The following is a 19,564-nucleotide window of genomic DNA, read 5'->3' on the forward strand; positions in this document are numbered from 1 at the left end:
AACGGGACGGCGAACGGGAGCTGCGCCGCCGGCCGGGAGCCCGTGGCACCGGGCATGCTCAGTGGCGCGGCCGGCTGGGTGGCCCCGAGAGCTGCACCCGGATCTGCTCGGCGGCGGCGGCGGCGGCGACGTGAGCGCGCAGGGGGGCGGCGGCCTCGCTTCGTCTCTCTCTCTGCGCCTGGGTCCGGTGGGTGACGCCAAGCGCGAGAGAGATGTCGGATTTCGACAGTAACCCGTTTGCGGACCCGGATCTCAACAACCCTTTCAAGGTGAGCGTGGTCCCCAGCAGTCTCCTGCCGCCTCGACGCGTCGTTGTTTGTGAAAACGACAAGTTCTTTCGCGCCCCCTGAGCCTGCCCCTCGGCTCCCCTCAGCCGCTTAGTTTTGGTGTTCAGGGCCGCCGCAACCCGTTTGGGGGTCGCGCCCAGGCCCTCGCACCCCTCGTTTGGGGGTTGGAGTGGAACGTCTTAAGCTCCTTCCCCCGCCGCCCCCTCCGCACATTCCCGACTGGCGAGGGTTTTGCCCTAGTCTGGGAGTGGGCCCGCGCGTCGGGAGGGTTCCTGGATCGTCTCTCGGGAGCGAGGAGAGTAGAGCTCAGGGCAGGTGGAGTTGTCACTTGACAGGCGAGTGTGGCTGTCCGGGCCCGGGTTGGGGCCGGGAGGCGGCGGAAAGGGATCTTCCTCGGGTGGGGTTGTCATGGGGACCCGCGACGGTGGCGAAGAGCTGCGTGGAGTGATGGCAGAGGTGTAGAGGAGAGGTGAGGGCACCGAGTACGCTGCAATTAGGGGAAAAAAAAAAAAAAAAGGTTGTGATTTTATTTTTTAAACTTGTGTTGCGCCCACGTACCACCAGCGGCGCTGCCATCCCCTTTCCCCCCATTTGGTTGGGGTTGAGGGTACTGATATCAAAGCAGGAGTTAAAAATAAACAAACACACCTGGAAAACAATAGTGCACGTGGACGACCATCTTCCTACCTCACTGCTGTTAGTAAGGTGAACGACGGGATGTTTTCCAAGCTCCTAGTGCGTCACCGGTTCCCTGGGCTGTGTGAGGATTGCATTTCCTACGTGAGCTTCTTTCTTTCTTGGAGTCAACCTTATCAACCCCAGCTTTGGAAGAGCTTGGCGCAGAAACGGGCAAATGAAGGAGGCTGAGATGTTGTGTGCTTAAGCGAATGCAACATCTGAGTAAATAAATATTTAAAAAAATATTCCAATTTTCTTAATGAACTCAGCTGCTTACACGTGTAATTTGTTTCCAACTCTTGGTCGAAGTTCATTAATTTTTCCTGGATATGTGCAATAGTCACCTTAATTTGTAGTCACACAAAACGAGAGAGTAACTTGAATTTGTGGTCACACAAGGGTCGCTTCTGGCTTGAGTTTACATTTTGTTACTTGTGGTTTTATCTCTTATTAAGAATTCTGGGGGCGCCTGGGTGGCGCAGTCGGTTAAGCGTCCGACTTCAGCCAGGTCACCATCTCGCGGTCCGTGGGTTCGAGCCCCGCATCGGGCTCTGGGCTGATGGCTCAGAACCTGGAGCCTGTTTCCGATTCTGTGTCTCCCTCTCTCTCTGCCCCTCCCCCGTTCATGCTCTGTCTCTCTCTGTCCCAAAAATAAATAAAAAAAAAAAAACGTTGAGAAAAAAAGAATTCTGGAAGGGGGTGGAGCATGTGACTCGATCCCACGGTTGTGAGTTCGAGCCTCATATTGGGTGTAGAGATTAATTAACTATAGAATCTTAAAAAAAAAAAAAAAAAGTAAAAAAGTCATTTAAGAATATTCTATGCAACTGGCCTGGAACTTTCAGGCTTTAAAGCTGATATGGTTACACTTTAAGGAGAGCCCACCCTCTCAATTTAGTATTTGGTATTACATCATTCCATGTTGTGGAAAATATTGTTCTTTAATCATAGACATTCTGAACAGACATCTTATAACTTGCCAAATAGGTGTTATTTAAAAATATTTGGAAGGTATAACATTAAGAACCTATTACCTTTTCCTAATTCAGATAATTCATTGATACTCTTTATTCAGCATCTGACAGTTGGGCTGTTTTCTGTTTGGTTATTCCATTTCATGGCTCATTTTATATAGCTAATTCTCTTGTTAGGGCAAGACACTGTTTTCTACTTAGCCTAGACTGCTCTTTTGTGACATCTGATGTTGCCATGACACTTTGCTTTTCTGCCATCCGTTACATTGTTGTAGTAATTCTAAACCCAAAAGTAGTGTTCCATACTCATTCATTGTGGCATAGAATTATAAACCTTTTTTGTTCCTTATAAGTGGATGCACTCACAGGACAATGATTATTCATCCATAAAATGCTTCCAAGGGATGGATAATTTAGGCCTAGAGAAGACTTGTTTATGACCATACCCTGTTTTTGGCAACTGTCATAGCACTGTGTATCTGACCCTTTATCTTTCCTTTTGTGTCTAGCTGCCTTTTTTTTTTTTTTTTAATGTTTAGTTATTTTTGCGAAATAGATCGTGAGCAGGGAGGGGCAAAGAGAGGGAGACAATCCCAAGTAGGCTCCCTATCGCATCGATGCAGAGCCTGATGCAGGGCTCCAACTCACGAACTGTGAGATCATGACCTAGGTGGAAACCAATTGTCAGACGAGGCACTCCTGCCCTTCTTAAAGTAAAGGTTTGCCTCTGTAGCTTATTCTTTCTTCTTTCGGTTTACTTTTATGTAAGTGTGATTTTTGAAATAGCTTTTCTCATCCTCTCTCCTTAAATATAAGTTCCTGGATTTATCATTTTAACTTAAGACCATCTTTCTTTTCAGATCTGTTCTAATTTCCAGTATTTCAGTAATCAAAAATTTCATATTTCCAAAATACATGTTTCACATTTGGCAACCATCCTGTTTTCTTCTTGGTTAAAAAGCTGTTTGATTTCTGTTGCTTTTTCAGTTCTTCAACATTTCTTTTCCTTCACTTTTATGTTAGAAGCACTTGTCATCATCTTCATTTGAACTGTCATGAAAATAATTTGAAGATAATCTCCTTAAATAATGTAACTGTAATGGCTTACAGAATTTTATTAGCTGCTATAAAATTGTTTGCTGGATTCAATTTATTTTTTTGAGCTCCTGCTTGATTCTAGTGGTTGTGATAGGCTCACTGAAAGAATTCATGGAATTTGAGTAGTTTTTATTGCGCATCAAGAAACTTGGAGTAACTGGAAATATGTAGTAATCTGAAAAATAGATTATTACATGGATGTTCCTGAGAATCTACTCTTGTTATAATGTGGATTTAAAGCTATAGAGGAAATATATTTTTCACGTAGTCAACATTTATTGTTTTCTGTCTTCTGTTCAGTTATTCATTTATTCCATAGTGAAGAAATATATATCCTTAAGGCTATTAGTCTAACATGTAGACAGACATGCTTCAGAAGTAAAATAGAGTAAAATAATCACCAGAGATCAATAATTTAATACGGTTCTTTTAAGTCAGTGTAAGTGTATGAGTAAGTACCAGAATGAGTTGATTCAAAGGAAAGAAAGATTAATAAGTGGTAAGAAGACCTTCATATCTTTTGATATGCCTTACCATATTAATATGCTAATTGATTGGATTGGAAAACTCACTTTGGAAATAAATTTTTATGTAATTAAAAAAGTAGAACTTTCAAGTCTGGGAAGGGAAAATCTACAGTGACTTATTGAGATCTCATTCTTTGGACGAAAAAAAGCCCAGAGATAAGATATTTCACGTATAGCAATCATTCTAATTTCTTCCTGATTAAAAACTCATGATTCTCATTGTTAACTTGCCCATTGTCTTATACCCAGGTGTAGGTGGTGTAGAATTGGCACTAGAATTTAAATCTTACTCTTAGCTGCTGATGGCACTCTCTTTGCTCATTGATTGCATTCCTGACACCAGATTCTTGTTTTGTATTTGGAGTTTGGACTTGAGGCTCTCATACAGAGACAGCAGAAGGACATATTTAAAGGTTTCTGCTCAAGAGTTTAAAACAACTCAGCATTTGATTCTGGCTTTGTCACTAGCTGTGATACCTTGGAAAATTGCTTACCCTCTTTATACCTCTGTTCTGTGAAATAGGATAGTAGGATCTTCTCCATAGGGTTGTTAATAGGATTAGATGAACATATATTTAGTATGTAATAAGTGCTCAATGCATGGTGGCTTTAATTCGTTAATTACTAATAAGTAATAGTAATTCAAGAAATTGCCTTTAAACACATTTAACTATGTTCTTAGCTTAGTGATTTAGTGAAGTTGACACACAATGTTCCATTAGGCTATGGTATATAACATATGATTCCACAAGTCTGTATATTATACTATGCTCACCTCAAGTGTAGCTACCATGTGTTACAACACTATTATAATATGATTGTATTTACATTCTCTATGCTGTACCTCCCTAAGGCTTACTTATTTCATAAAAGTTCATGTTCCTTTACACTCTTTGAGGCTGCTAGTAGTGTTTGGCAGGTCACAGTTGAGGAATCATGGCCAAACAGAAGTGGGTTTGCTCTAGGTCACTGCTAGACTAGACCCAGGTTGCCTGAATTCTAGTGCTTTGTCACTTACAAAGGCTTCCCCCCTAAGAAAAGAACTCTATTCTTTTGGGCCTCAAAAATTCTTTCTTACAATAATCTCTTGAAAGTGGGCTACAATTCACCATTCCTTGTGATATTTAAGCTACAGTAATTCTAGTAGTTCTAAGAGTTGAGAACGAGTTGAAAATTGAAAACTTTATTGTTAAAAAGTGACCTGTAATTCAAGGATCCTATCTATTTTGTTTTCATTTATAGTTAGTTGATGTCACTCCTCCCTTATCCATTTAAAATTTATGACTGGATATTGGCTAGCACTAGGAAAGGATTGTGAGGATTTCTTCTGTGATAGTCTAACATTGCTAACTTTATCTTTCAGCTTTAATCTGGGACATAGTGATAGTAATTTATGGTCTATGGTATTTTGTGGTGATGCCAATTGCATAAGTTGGTACTTGATTTTCCTCAAGTCGGTACTTTTAAAAAGCATGTACTGAGCTGCTGATTATATTTCATCAAATTAAGATGCATCATTATTTACCATTGTCTCAGTTGCCTATTGCTATATAACAAACAATCCCAAAATTTAGTGGCTTAAAACAACAATTATTTGCTCATCAGTCTGTTATTTGAGCTAGACTTAGTTGGGCAGTTTGTTTTTGAATGTTATTCCCTGGAATCACTTACGTCTCATCACTTATCTGGGGCTGTCACTGGGGGCAGTAGTTTGTTCTTTTTTATGTGGCCTTTCTATTAGGAATAGCCTGGGCTTTTTCCATAGTGGGAGTAGTGTTCCAAGAGGGCAAGAGGGGAAGCTAAAGGCTTCTTGAGTCATTTTTCTTCTGCTACATTGTGTTAGTCAAAGAAGACACAAAGCCAGACCAGATTAAAAAAGGAGTGGGAAGGATTACATTAGATTTTACTCCTTGATGGGAGGAGGTGTGTCCCTCTTGATACAGACCTAGGGAGTAAAAAGATATACCCAGCATAAAATGATGAGACAAATACAGGATGACCCCTGTAGACACTCCCATTCAAGTATGGGAGAAGTGGGAGACAGCTAGCAGTTGCTTGTCCCTGGCAAGTCTGAAATCCAGCCAGGCTCATTTGTCGGGGCCCCCTAATTTGGGGGCGATGAGTGTTTCTTGAATAGAGCCTTTTTCTGCTACCTAGAAGTCTTTGCCCAATTGTTGTTTTCTTCTGCTTTTGGTTCCAGTCTCTGCTAAGTCCTCTTTTTCTGTAAGAAATGTTTGCAGCTGAGTAACATTTTCAGTTTGCTTCTTATCCACTAAATGTTGGGAGTCCAGAAGCCTCTTTTCATTGAAATATCTCTGTTTTATATAGTCCAGCCTGGCCCAAATCTCTCTCTCTCTCTCTCTCTCTCTCTCTCTCTTTTTTTAACCAAGATTTAATGTACATTTATTCTTAACATGTGGAACATATAGTATAAAGATTTCATACTGAATAAATGATACTCATTAAGCCAAAAGAAAAAAGGAGGAATTTACTTCAAGTTTTAGCTACATTGTTTGAAATACAAATATGCAGATTTTATCACTAAAAAATCTCAATTGTGTTTGTTCATCAGGAACTTCAACTGAACCTAGAACTTTTTCACATGTCAATTAGAAAGAAAACAAAACAAATACCCAGGAAAAAGTAAACTAGAAGTTAGTTGGCTGCTGAGACAGCAAGGGGTTTTTACAGAGACCTGTACAGCACTGTGCCAAGAGGGGCGATGTCTGGCAAGAGATTAAATAGCTGTGTCTCGCTGTGCAGGTCACCAACTTCACTCATCATACTAAAGGGTAGCTGGGGGGCGCCTGGGTGGCGCAGTCGGTTAAGCGTCCGACTTCAGCCAGGTCACAATCTCCCGGTCCGTGAGTTCGAGCCCCGCGTCAGGCTCTGGGCTGACCGCTCAGAGCCTGGAGCCAGTTTCCGATTCTGTGTCTCCCTCTCTCTCTGCCCCTCCCCCGTTCATGCTCTGTCTCTCTCTGTCCCAAAAATAAATAAACGTTGAAAAAAATAATAAATAAAGGGTAGCTGGGAGGGGGACCAAACTGTGGGATCCAAGGGTACATGCAATGTACAATGTCATATATGTGTGTGTGTGTGTGTGTATATATATATATATATATACACACACATATATACACACACGCATACACACACACAGGTGGCAGTGCAGCTGCTGCAGCTAAAGGTTAAAACCAGTTCTAAGAGGTGATCTCAGGGTTATTCATACAATCAGGGAGGAGAGAAAGTAGTGTGTTGTAGGTTCACACATGATACTTTGGGTGAAAAGCCTTTTCTTTTTTCCTCAATTTTTTTTTTAATGTTTATTTTTGACAGAGAGACAGAGACAGTGCGAGCAGGGGAGGGGCAGAATGAGAGAGAGAGAGAGAGAGAGAGAGAGAGAGAGAGAGACAGAATTTGAAGCAGACTCCAGGCTCTGAGCTGTCAGCACGAAGCCTGATGCAGGGCTCTAACCCACAAACTGCGAGACCATGACCTGAGCCGAAGTCAGATGCTTAACTGACCGCCCAGACGCCTCTCTCCTCAATGTTTAACTAAAAACATTCTTAAAACTGCAGCTTGCTGCTGGCACAGTGTTTTCTCTTGTTTCCATGTGAGACATTATTATTAAAGTATGTTTACAGTATCAGGTGTACAGTACATAAAAGGATCTACACTCCACTGCACAGGCCTCGCTAGTGAATAGGGTCTGTCCACAACTGTGAACTTTCCAGATCCTGGAGGCTGGTCCAAATCTCTTTAACAATTTGTTGTTAATTTTTACCAGGGTTCAAACTAGCCCTTAAAACACATCTGTAATTCATTTTGAGACCATCTTCTTCAGGTAGAGTGTCAGGGTGCTCTGGATCAGGACTGTTAAGAGATTTAGAAAACATTTTGTCTAGCTTGAGCATCTCCTATGGCTGCTAAAATTTCTCAGGCAGGTACAATGGGAGGCTGTTAGTGTGGGTGGAGTACCTTTTACAAATGCTACGTGGCAAAACTAGTATTTGAACATGATTTTATTTTGGTCTCAAGGCCTTAAGAATTTTTTAAATTTTAATTTTTTGTTATTTTAGAGAGTGAGAGAAGAATAAGCGTAGGAGAGGGGCAGAGGGAGAGAGAATCTTCAAAAAAAATTTTTTAAAATGTTTTATTTATTTTTGAGACAGAGAGACAGAGCATGAGTGGGGTAGGGGCAGAGAGAGAGGGAGACATAGAATCTGAAGCAGGCTCTAGGCTCTGAGCTGTCAGCACAGAGCCCGACATGGCGCACGAACTTGTGAACCGTGAGATCATGTGCTGAGCCGAAGTTGGACACCCAAGTGACTGAGCCACCCAGGCACCCTGAGGGAGAGAGAATGTTAACTGGGTCCAGACTAAATGTAGGGCCCCATCCTGTCACCATTGGATCATGATCTGAGCTGAAATCAAGAGTCGGGTGTGCAACCGACTGAGCCACCCAGTGCCCTGATCCCATGACTTTAACAATAATCATAATTGAGATGGTGATGGTGAAAACTTTGAAAGTAAAATATTCTTTTGCTGATATGACCAAAGAAAATATTTTTTTGGAGTACAATTAATATTCAGTAGTGTTGAAATGCAGATCCAGGAAATTTTTTTATAAGATATTTTCTTAACATGAGTCCCCAGAGTGATACAGTAATTAACGAAATTAGTAATGGGTTCCTAAAAATGAATTGGCAATATTCTGTTCTTGTCCAACCTGCAGGTATTGTGTTCAATTCCAAGTGCACATTTAAAGAGTGGCTTGAACAAAACAGGATGTGCCTAAAGAAGGCAGAATGGCCGTGGGTCTGGAATCAAATCCTAGGAAGAATATTTAAAATTACTGAGTGGGTTTAGTCTACAGAAGGCTAAAAGGACGTGTGAGATAGGTAAAGTCTTCTATAAATTTGTTTTTGCTTCAGGAAAAAAGTTTAAGGCTAATTGCCAGAGTTTACATGAAGGTAGATTTTTGTCTTAACATGAAGATTTAAAAAAATCTGTTAGAAGAGCCTGACCATGCTTTTTTGGTATGGAGTTCATCAGCACTTGAAAGAATTCAGGCAGAATTTGGATGACGTATCAGAGATGCTAAGGTAGAGACTTTTGTGTTGCAAGTTTTTTCTACTTTGAGACCCTGTAATTGTTAGATTTTTGTGCTTTTATGGACCATTTTGTGATTCATAAATTCTCTTCTGTTGTAATCTATTGATGTTGGGATTGAGTCTGATCATCTAAACTAGATAGGAGGCTTTGTATTTTAGGCGGCTGCTATGCTCTGAGCCTCAGGCTCTGCTCAGAGAGCAGCCCTAAGTGGTTGCTTACATATAGATGATCATGTCCTCTGCTGTGTGGCTGTTAAAATGCTGTCCTCAGTTGACTAATCTTAATTGAAGCTACCTGGCCCAAAGAAAGCCATTTTCTAGATGATCAGGAGCAGATAAGATTGCTTGATGCAAAATTTTGCTCCAACAGGAACAGTGATAGTTCAGTGATGTATGTTTCTCAGGAACATGCACAGAGAAAAAATCACGAAGTCATGGTGGAATAACCATGGAAAGACATGAGGAAAGAGCCAAATTATCTTTAAAAAAAAATTTTTTTTTAAGTTTATTCATTTATTGAGAGACAGAGAATCCCAAGCAAGCTCTACAACAGCAGCGCTCAGCCCGATGTAGGGCTCAAACTCATGAACCATGAGATCATGACCTGAGCCAAAACCGAGAGTCAGATGCTTAACCCACTGAGCCACGCAGGCACCCCGAGAGCCAAATAACCTTAATCACAAAGCACTGGAGTAGTAATTGTCTAACTAGGGCTTCTGAGGGTCATTTTCTATAATTCCTGTTTCTTAATACAGTTGCTCTTGAACTTTAAGAGATGTAGCTACATTTTGAAGAATTCCAGTCTCTGAAACTTGGCATCCTTCTTTATGTGTGTTTAAAATAGCCTTTCCTCCCCCAGCATTTGAGATGACTTGAGTCTTTTTCTTTCAACCAGAATTGCCAAAAGATAATTGGGAAGTAACATTTTCTTGGCAAAACCATGATAGAATTAAGCCTGTATTTAGATAAAGTACAGATCTAAATGATAGAATACAGGTCTACATGATTTAATTAAACCTGTATCTAGTTTTTGGTGATAGAGTAATGAAAATCCAAATACAAGGAGATGTCATTAAATCACAAGGGAGAAATTTTCCAACTTAAGATAGGTGAGGGAAATAAAAGATGATGTGTGGAGGTTGGTTGGATTTGACTGTACCAGATCTCCGTAGCACTTTTCTTCTGTTCGTTTGTTCCTACTGAGACAGCCTATACTGTCCAGTAGCTTTTGTCTTCACATTGTAGACAAGTGTTGGAGCCCCCTTCCTTGTGTAAGAACTGCCAGTAAGAATTGTGTATGAACTCTACACTACCTTGTGTATGAACCTGTATGAAGAGAGCAATCCAGTAATCTCTCTGGTATTTGGCTTTGGGTGCTTTTAAGAATTAGTAATGCCAGTTCATCATTTGATGGGAATTTGGGTAATTAGGGACCGTTTGACTGTTGTGAATAATGCTTCTGTAAACATTTGTGCACAAGTTTTTGTTTGAACACTAGTTTTAAATTCTTTCGAGTATTTACCAGAAGTGGGGTTGCTGGGTCATATAATAATTATATACAATCATTTGAGGAATCGCTAGACTGTTTTCCAAATTGGCTGCCCCATTTTATATTGGAACCAGTAGCGTATGAGAGATTTGCTTTATCTCCATTCTTGTCAACACTTGTTATTATCTATTTATGATTCTAGCCATCCTAGTGGGTTTGGAGTATCTTAGTGTGGTTTTGATTTGCATTCCTCTGATGGCTGTGTGGTGTCAAGCATATTTTTATGTGCTTTTTGGCCATTTGTGTATGTTTGGAAAAATATCTATTCAGGTCCTTTGCCTATTTTTGAATTGGGTTGTCTTTTTTATTGAATTATAAGAGCTTTTTATATATTCTGGATACAAGTCTTTTACCCAAGTACAATTGACCCTGGAAGAACACATGTTTGAATTACATGGGTTCACTTACACGTGCATTTTCAATAAATATAGTATGCTACCATAAATGTTTTCTTGTTATGATTTTTGTAATAACGTTTTCTTTTTTCTAGCTTTAAGAATATAATATATAATGCATTTAATGCACAAAATGTGTATCAGTTGACTATTACTAGTAGGGCTTCTGGGCAACAGTAGGCTGTTAGTTTTTGGAGTCAAAAGTTACATGCTTGGGGCTCCTAGGTGGCTCAGTCGGTTGAGCGTCCGACTTCAGCCCAGGTCATGATCTCGCGGTCTGTGAGTTCGAGCCCTGCATCAGGCTCTGTGCTGACAGCTCGGAGCCCGGAACCTGTTTCAGATTCTGTATCTCCCTCTCTGTCTGACCCTCCCCTCTTCATGCTCTGTCTCTCTCTGTCTCAAAAATAAGTAAACATTAAAAAAAAAAAGTTATATGCTGATTTTCTATTGCCCTGGTGGCGGGGAGAGGGGTGCAGGCCCCCTAACTCCCCGTGGTGTTCACAGTCAACTCTATGTGATTTATAAATACTTTCTCCTTTTTGTCAGTTGTCTTTTTACTTTCTTGTTAATGTCCTTCAAAGCACAAAAGTTAATAAATTTTTATTAAGTCCAAATTATCTTTATTTTGTATCTTTTGTTTTGATATTATATCTAAGAATCCTTTGCCAAATCAGAGGTAATTAAGCTTTGTCTGTATGTTTTCTTCTAAGGTGTTTATAGTTTTAGCTCTTACATTTAGGTTTGTGATTCATTTTGAGTCAATTTTTGTATATAGTGTGAGGTAAGATCGAACTCAGTTCTTTTTTTTTTTTTTTTTTTTCCCCAACATTTATTTATTTTTGGGACAGAGAGAGACAGAGCATGAACGGGGGAGGGGCATAGAGAGGGAGACACAGAATCGGAAACAGGCTCCAGGCTCTGAGCCATCAGCCCAGAGCCCGACGCGGGGCTCGAACTCACTGACCGTGAGATCGTGACCTGGCTGAAGTCGGACGCTTAACCGACTGCGCCACCCAGGCGCCCCGAACTCAGTTCTTTTGAATGTGGATATCCACTTGTTCCAATACCGTTTGTTGAACAGACTGTTCTTTTCCCATGGAATGATCTTGGCACCCTCTTCAAAAATCTCTGTATTTTTTCTTAATCTTTGTTCTTGTAAAAGAAATATATTTTATCTAAAAAGCCCTTCTCTTTCATGCAAATGGCTCCCAAGCTGAGTATCCCTAGAGTATGTATATTAGCTTGCCTGGTTTCCATAATTGCCATGGCTAGTGTTGCAATTGCTTATGTCTGTGCTTGCATCAGTACATTTTTATAAAAATGTAATAATGGGTTTTATACTTGTTTTTAGAATGCAGTTATGAACACATTATCAATATGACTAACCTGATACTTTTCCTTAAAAGAAACTTCCATTTATTTTACAGATTATAGGTGAATTACTGAATATATTTTTGCAGATAAGCAAAAATATTAGAATCTCTTTAATAAAGCAATGAATGCATATGATAAAGTGCATTTTGTTTGAGTACTGGTGAGATCAAACTAGAAAGAAAGGATTTGGCATAGTTATACACTGATAACTTTGACTTGATAATAGAAGAAATCAGACATTTAAATGCAAGTGATTTAGTATATATAGCTATTAAAAGTTTGTGCTTCACAAACACAGTCAAAATAGTGCATATTGTAGAGACAATGTATACAAAAATACTGGAAGTTTCCACTTTCTCCAAGTGGCAGAGTTGGATACAAGCTATTGGTAGTCGTTTTACTGATGGGAATCTTCCAGTGGTGGTTAGAATGCTTAGGTGGTGATTTGGAATACTGGAATATGTATAGAAAGTGGTGAGATACGTATAGAAAGTGGTGAGAAATGAAAGTGGGAGGAAAAGACCGTCAGGAATATTGGCCAGTGATGGCCAGGGGATGGTATTCTAGCACAGTTTTACCACCATTCGCAATTTTCCTGAAGGTGTTGATGATTGTTGCAGGTTGATTAAGTCTGTCTTGTGGTTTTATTTATGGCCTAGCATGCTTAATTTTTGGCATCTCAAATAGTCATAAATTTTAGTGAATTGCTTACAAGTCATTGGCATATTGTAAAAATGCAAATTAACGTATTCCCCAAGGTTAAAAGAAATGTATCACATATTTTTTTCTATCTGATTAAAAAAATTTTTTTAATGGAAATGTTTGTATTTGAGTCTCAGGGGAACTTAATCACCATTTATCATGGAATTTATAAGAAAACGTTTTATGAACTATATATATTACAGACAGGCATTTCTGTGCTCCTAGCCTGGTGGTAGGGAGGTTAGAGGAAGGATTAAATGAAGTTTGCAGAGGTTTGTCTGTAATTGTAGTGAGGAGTAGGTAAAAGGGTGGCTCTGGTATCAGGCTGTCTAGGTTTGCTTCTCTACCTCCTACGTGAGTGACCTTAGGCACATTACTGAATTTTTCTGCCATTAGTATTTGTTGTTTTTTTATATTTCTTAAAGGAATTTTTCTTTTGAATCAAGGCAAAGATGGGAAGCTCTTAAAATAACATATAAAGGAAATAATGGTGCAAGATTATCTTTGGTTACAACATATGATTATTCTTTATTTTATCCCTAAATTGCCTATATTTTCTCAGACTCTAATTTTTATTAACTTTTAAAGTTTTTAGTGTTAACAGAAATAGTAACAAAAACAAAACATACAAATTACTGGTTGTCTTACAAAGCTTAGGGATTTTAGAAGCTGTTCTAGATCACATCTTGAACTGAGGGTAATAAGGAAAGCACATTGTATTTTTATGATGCAAGTTTTTTTAAATGTTGGAAGGTTGTGCCCTTGGTTGTTTAATGTTGACAATCGTTGGAAAGGACATCTGGTATTAAAAAAAAACACATTAGAGTTTAATAGTTTTTAAATTTTATGATTACTTTTCAGACTCATGGGAAACTACCAGGAGATGAATCCTTGATGTCACCATTGGAATTCTGAACATCCCCCCCAGCCCTGCCCCTCGCCCCGACCCCGGGAAATTATTGTACAGAATTTCTGGATTTGGTGGTGCTTTGATTTTAAGTACTGACCTGGGGAGTTTAGCCACCAGGTTAACAAGAGTAGGATATTTCACCAGATTTTGTTTCACAAGAAAGTGTTCAAAGATACATTTACTCTCAGATAGAAAAACTCCTTTTAAAAGTTGACTGCTTACGGGGTGCCTGGGTGGCTCAGTCGTTTAAGCGTCCGTCTTCGGTTCAGGTCATGCATGATCTCATGGCTGGTGAGTTCAAGCCCTGCGTGGGACTCTGTGCTTACAGCTCAGAGCTTGGAGCCCTCTTTGGGTCTGTGTCTCCCTCTTTCTCTCTGCCCCTCCCTGGCTCATGCTCTCTCTCCTTCAAAAATAAACAAACATTAAAAGGTGACTGCTTATAACATGAGAAAAAAACTAAGGCCTTCTAGAATTTGTTCATAGGTCTTTGGTTGTCACGTTTAGTGGTAATTGCTCTGGTAATTGCCGTATTTAATGTGTTAAGGGAGAATGACCGAAAACCCATTAATCTGGGTGGAGAACTGTGTATGATATAACAAACTTCTGCACAAAAATATCTTGACAGTTGAGTGAAAATGGAGGGATATTTATGTGGCAAGACTCTGCTGTTTTCTGATCCCTAGAGTATCAGTTCAGTGGCTTTTTCATTAGGGGTCCAAGGTGATTGAACTTGCAGGTCAGTTGACAGACATATGACCAATTATTTTCCTGTTCTTCATTATTACCCTTTTTCCTTTTGTATATCTAGGCTTAAGTGTGTTAATGTTGGGGAACATAGCTCTATTAGCTATCCAGTTTCTGAAATATCAGAAGAACTTTTGGTGATTCAGTATAATAAGAAACTCTGGTGTCATTATGGTCCCTGATAGCTAATATCCCTGCCCCATTTCTCCTTACTTCTTTCGTAATGAGTATTTCTCTCTAATGAGTGATGTGGTATTTAGATTTTGAAGACTTAGATATTTATGGCTGGTTGGCAACATTTCTTCTAAGAAATACTACATTGGATTATCTTTTTATTTATTTATTTATTTTTTTAATTATTATTTTTTTTTTTCAACGTTTATTTTTGGGACAGAGAGAGACAGAGCGTGAACGGGGGAGGGGCAGAGAGAGAGGGAGACACAGAATCGGAAACAGGCTCCAGGCTCGGAGCCATCAGCCCAGAGCCTGACGCGGGGCTCGAACTCACGGACTGCGAGATCGTGACCTGGCTGAAGTCGGACGCCTAACCGACTGCGCCACCCAGGCGCCCCATGGATTATCTTTTTAAAAAACAGCTTTGATGGGGTGCCTGGGTGGCTCAGTCATTTAGTGTCTGACTTCGGCTCAGGTCATGATCTCACAGCTCCTGAGTTTGAGCCCTGCTCTCACAGCCCAGAGCCTAGAGCCTAATTCAAATTCTGTGTCGACTTCCTTCTCTGCCTCCCCTGCTTGTGACAGATATGTGTTCTGTCTCAAAAAGAAATAAACATTAAAAAAAAAAAGCTTTGAGACGTACAGTAATTCATAATACTGCACAGTTTTACCAACTTAAAGTGTATAATATAGTATTTTTAGTATATTTGCAGTTGTGCAGTCATCACTGTCAATTTTAGAAACTTCCCATCACCCCAAAAAGAAACCCTATTAGCTGTCATTCTTCATTTAGCACTCATTCCCTATTTCCTCCCAACTCCTCTAGCCCTAGGCAGCCACTAATATGCTTTCTGGGCATTTCATACAAGTGGAATCATGCAATATGTAGTCTTTGATGATTGACACCTTTCACATAGTGTAATGTATTCAAGGTTTGCCCGTACTATAGCATGTATCAGGACTTCATGTGGTTGTATTACCAAATAACTATTTTAATTCATGGATATACATTTTATTTGTATATAATTTGATAAAAATGTGGGTTATTTCCACTTTTTGGCTCTTGAGAATAGTGCTGCTATGAATATTTGTGTACAGATTTTTGTGTGGACACATGCCTTCATTCCCTTGGATATATACCTAGGAGTGGAACTGTTAGGTCATTTATTAACTTCCACAATGGCTGTACCATTTTATATTCCCACCAGCAGATCAGTTTTTTTTTTCCTACCCTTGCCAACACTTACCTGTCTTCTAGTTTGTAGCCATTCTAGTAGATGTGAAGTGGTATCTCGTTAAATTTGCTAAGTTGTGATTGCTTCAGTTGTTGTAATATGCTAAGTACTGATCTGGGTTCACGAAATTAGTTTGGGAGTTGGTTTTAGGTTTGAGTAAGACTGTCATGACTTGTAACGATAATGAGAACCAGTTTTTAAAAGTCATGATTTATTGAATAATTCCTAGTACTTATTAAGCACTTCTTTCGATCTCTTATAAAAGATTTGCTAAATACATGTTTCAGAGTCTAGCTCAGATTTTTAATGGCTTCGTATAGTTCCTTTTCTTTTTTTTTTTTAAATAATTGGGACATTTAGAAACTAGTAATTCTCTAGGTAAGTGAAATTCTCAGTATTTATTAAACTCATATGATTATAGTAGCTCTGAGACGTATAAAGTAGGAAAAAAATATATAACTCTATGAAGGTAGGGCCTCTCCTAGCCTCTAGCTTGGGACTTGTTTAATCAAGTTTCCTAGTCTAGTGTATAATATTGATTGGATTAAGCAGAGTTCTTGAAGAGTATTTTAATTAAGTTTTGCTGGAGCAATGCCATGTTTAATTCAGTCTTTTTCTTTAGAGGAGTTACTGTTTTAAACATAAATTTGTATTCTTTATTACATTTTCTTCTAAGAACTCAATCTTTGGGGTCAGATTTGAATTTGAATCCTACCATGTCACTTATTAGCTCTATGACTTTGGGCAAAAGACATTAAAGATTTGTGAGCTAGTATTCTCGGCAGTGAAAGAAAGGATACAGAAGTTAAGTCATAGGGTTGTTCTGAGAATTATATGACATAATTAAAGAGTGCACTATTGTGCTAAAATAGATGAATTCTCTTTCTTTCCTTGAATCTGTCTTTGCTTTAGCCTAAGTTTCTCATAGACATGCCTGATAGAATTAAAAATGTGCATTTTCTTCTAAATGTTCTTAATATTCAAATCAGTGTGTTCTGCTATATCATGAAAAAAGTCATGAGGTAAGTGAAAAAATGTAGTAAAAGTCTATTACTATGTTATATGAAAACATTGGATTGGGAAGCTTTCTGATCAGGTCTTTTGTCATCTTTTGCAATTTTGAAACACAGGAGAAATTTAGCTTTAAGTCTCAGTTTCTTATTTTCCCTTTGGCTGAAACAATTGAATTTGCCCAAATGGATGAAAGTGAAATTATAAGCCAGTCTTGAATACATTGTTAGGCTTCAATCAGACCTGTCTAGTGGAAATAAAAATTGTGCCACATTGTAATTTAAAATTAGCTAGGGGTGCCTGGGTGGCTCATTTGGTTAAGCATCTGACTCTTGATTTCTGCTCGAGTCATGATCTCTCGGTTCATGGGATTGAGCCCCCCATGGGGTTCTGTGCTGAAAGCATGCAGTCTGCTTGGGATTCTCTCTCTCTCTCTCTCTCTCTCTCTCTCTCTCTCTCAAAATAAATAAACTTAAAAAAATTATCTAGTAGCCATATGGAAAAAACAGATGAAACTAATTTTAATATTTTATTTTACTCCTTATATACAAAATGCCCTTTTAACACCATTACTATAAAAGTTATTAATGACCTACATTTATGTTGTTTTGTGATAAATCTTTGAAATCAGAAACATGCTGTGTTTTACACTTCCAGGATATTTCACTTTGGATTAGTAAACATTTCAAGAGCCATGTATACTAGTAATCAATAAATGTTTATACTTAAAAAAACTTTCTCTTCCACCAGATTTTATTTAAATTTAGTTAATGGCAGTAAACTGTATTTACATTGTTTTAATGGAACCCAAAATGACAGAGAACACTGATTCTATTCTACCTGTTCTCGTTTTAAATCATGGAGATGTGTCAGGTTACCTCAGGTGATGGGGCTTTATTGTAAGAATTTTTGTGGGAAGGAAGGTAGCCCAACACAGTCCATCTTTGCAATTGTAATGAAATGGTCTCTGGGAGCTAAAAATGTGTTTCCTCAAATCGCCCCCCTGCCCTTCACCTCTCACCCATTAAGCAGTAAGTCATTTTCATGTGAAATCAGTATTTATAAAACAGATAAAATTGTGCTGTACTGGTTCGAGTGAAGGTTAGGGGACTGATCTCTGCTAACTTCTTTGCCCTCTTGTGCTTCTCTCATTCTTCTCTGAGGATCTTCTTGACAGTGAAAACTCCTGTAACACCAAGTCATTCCTCACCAACCAGAATAGCAGTAACTCTGTTGGCCCTCTTTTTGCTTTGGTGACACATTAGCAACCTTGGTAATTGTCTTTCCCCTCATATTTTGTACCTGCTGCTCCCTTTTCTGGTCGTCATCTTATTAGCTTCTGTTTGTCTTTCTGCCATGACTAGTGTCAGCCTCTTCTGCTTGTAATTACCAATCATAATGTCTCCTCTTCAAGTAGCTCAAGATATAAGATCTAATTGATTGGCATTATCCAATATAGAGTCACTTCTGTTGGTGTCTACCAGACTTCTTCATGTCCAATTCTAAAAATTATCACAGAGGCCAATTCCTCATCCTTTAACACATAGTGAAGATAACAGGGTCACTTGACACAAAGGTTGGGCAAAGAATGTCTGGTTGCTTTCCTCAGAAGGCAGCTGTAGGTGTTTTTTGGTCTATTCGTTATATATGATTTGCTATGCATTCTTAATATCTCCGTTAATCATAAACAGAAAGCTTGTTTCTTCCTTACTTATTGGTAGTGGTAATGATAACAATCTTAGCTATCAGTTTTTTCCATGTACAGGAACAGTATTAAACATTTTATATATAGTAGTTCATGAGCTACGGATATATTTTACTGATGAAGGAACTGAGTCACATTGAAATATGAATCGCCTTGTTGAAAGTTTATAGCTTTTCATTAGCGGAACTCGGATTTGAATACAGGCAGTCAGCTTTCCAGATGGTAAAGACTTAAAAATATATAGCCTAACATTTCAGAGCTGTGACTGATCAGGACAATCATCTATCAAAAATTTCCCCTATTTTACAGATAAGAAAATTGGCAGTTTAGGTGTCTTGCATAAGTTCACAGAGTCTAGTCATTGCCAGGAGTTTCTAAATCCTAGACAAGTACTCTGTTACAGAACAAGTACCTAAGATACGTGAGATTTTGAACGTTAATCTTGAAACTCAAACCTGTTAAGTGTTAGCAGATACAATAAGTGGATACATAATATATGGTTATACAGAGTCATCCATGTAGGCTATTTTCATGTTAGACTATTTAGCTTGAGAATGGTACAAAGAATAAGCAGGATACTGAGGTTGATTCTCAAGAATCTAGCTGAAGGTGAACGTACTTTCTGCCACATTAGAATCTTCCTGAGAGGTTATGTGTGGAGTGATGGAGAACTACCCAATTTAATGCATAGTGGATGAAATCATTTGAAATATAATGAAGGTACACTACCTTAGAGGATTTGGTAAAGAAATCTGAATTAAAGATATAAAAAAGCTAATTATGCTAGTTTTGAAATCTTATTCTTGTTGAAAAACATTTTTATAATGCATCTTGATTTTTAATGAAATATGGCTATGAAGTTAAATGGTGTGTGGAGGGTTTAGTAGAATAGCCTTGGCTTAACTAAATTATGTAATTTAATATTTATGGATAGTCAGATCCAAATAGGATATTTAAATTCTAAAGAATGTCTACACTTCTTGGAAGTTAATAAAACATAGAAGTGTAGTATATTATTTTAAGTCAGTAAAAGGAGGCTCTCTCAGATTGTTTTCCTTGTTAGACATGCAAATTCTCAGACACTGTC

At 38.7% G+C, this 19,564-nt stretch overlaps 2 protein-coding genes across 3 annotated transcripts in view; one reads left to right on the forward strand and one right to left on the reverse strand.

Moving 5' to 3' along the window:
- The first annotated feature begins 47 nt into the window (after positions 1 to 47).
- The window catches only part of SCAMP1 (secretory carrier membrane protein 1), a 129,751-nt gene continuing 110,234 nt past the window's right edge, over positions 48 to 19,564 (forward strand). Inside the window, exon 1 of one of the 2 annotated variants that reach the window (XM_045496401.1) lies at positions 48 to 269. In XM_045496401.1, coding sequence (XP_045352357.1) covers positions 213 to 269 — 57 coding nt within the window. In that variant the 5' untranslated portion in view covers positions 48 to 212. The remainder of the gene's footprint in view (positions 270 to 19,564) is intronic. The other variant, XM_045496406.1, reaches the window with a different exon arrangement.
- On the reverse strand, positions 276 to 1,027 carry LOC123607308 (extensin-like). The gene is made up of 2 exons (XM_045496420.1): positions 936 to 1,027; positions 276 to 774 (listed from the first exon to the last, which is right to left on the reverse strand). The coding sequence occupies exons 1-2, from the start codon at positions 964 to 966 to the stop codon at positions 524 to 526; spliced, it is 282 nt and encodes a 93-aa protein (XP_045352376.1). The 5' UTR covers positions 967 to 1,027; the 3' UTR covers positions 276 to 523.

The sequence above is a fragment of the Leopardus geoffroyi genome, chromosome A1 (assembly GCF_018350155.1).
Source record: "Leopardus geoffroyi isolate Oge1 chromosome A1, O.geoffroyi_Oge1_pat1.0, whole genome shotgun sequence".
NCBI classification, from domain to species: domain Eukaryota; kingdom Metazoa; phylum Chordata; class Mammalia; order Carnivora; family Felidae; genus Leopardus; species Leopardus geoffroyi.

Bases quoted from the DNA above. Each gene is read 5' to 3' on its own strand.
- LOC123607308 (XM_045496420.1), bottom strand. From the start codon at position 966: ATGGTCGTCCACGTGCACTATTGTTTTCCAG. The intron at 775-935 runs GTGTGTTTGTTT...CCCTAATTGCAG, and splicing joins CGTGCACTATTGTTTTCCAG to CGTACTCGGTGCCCTCACCT.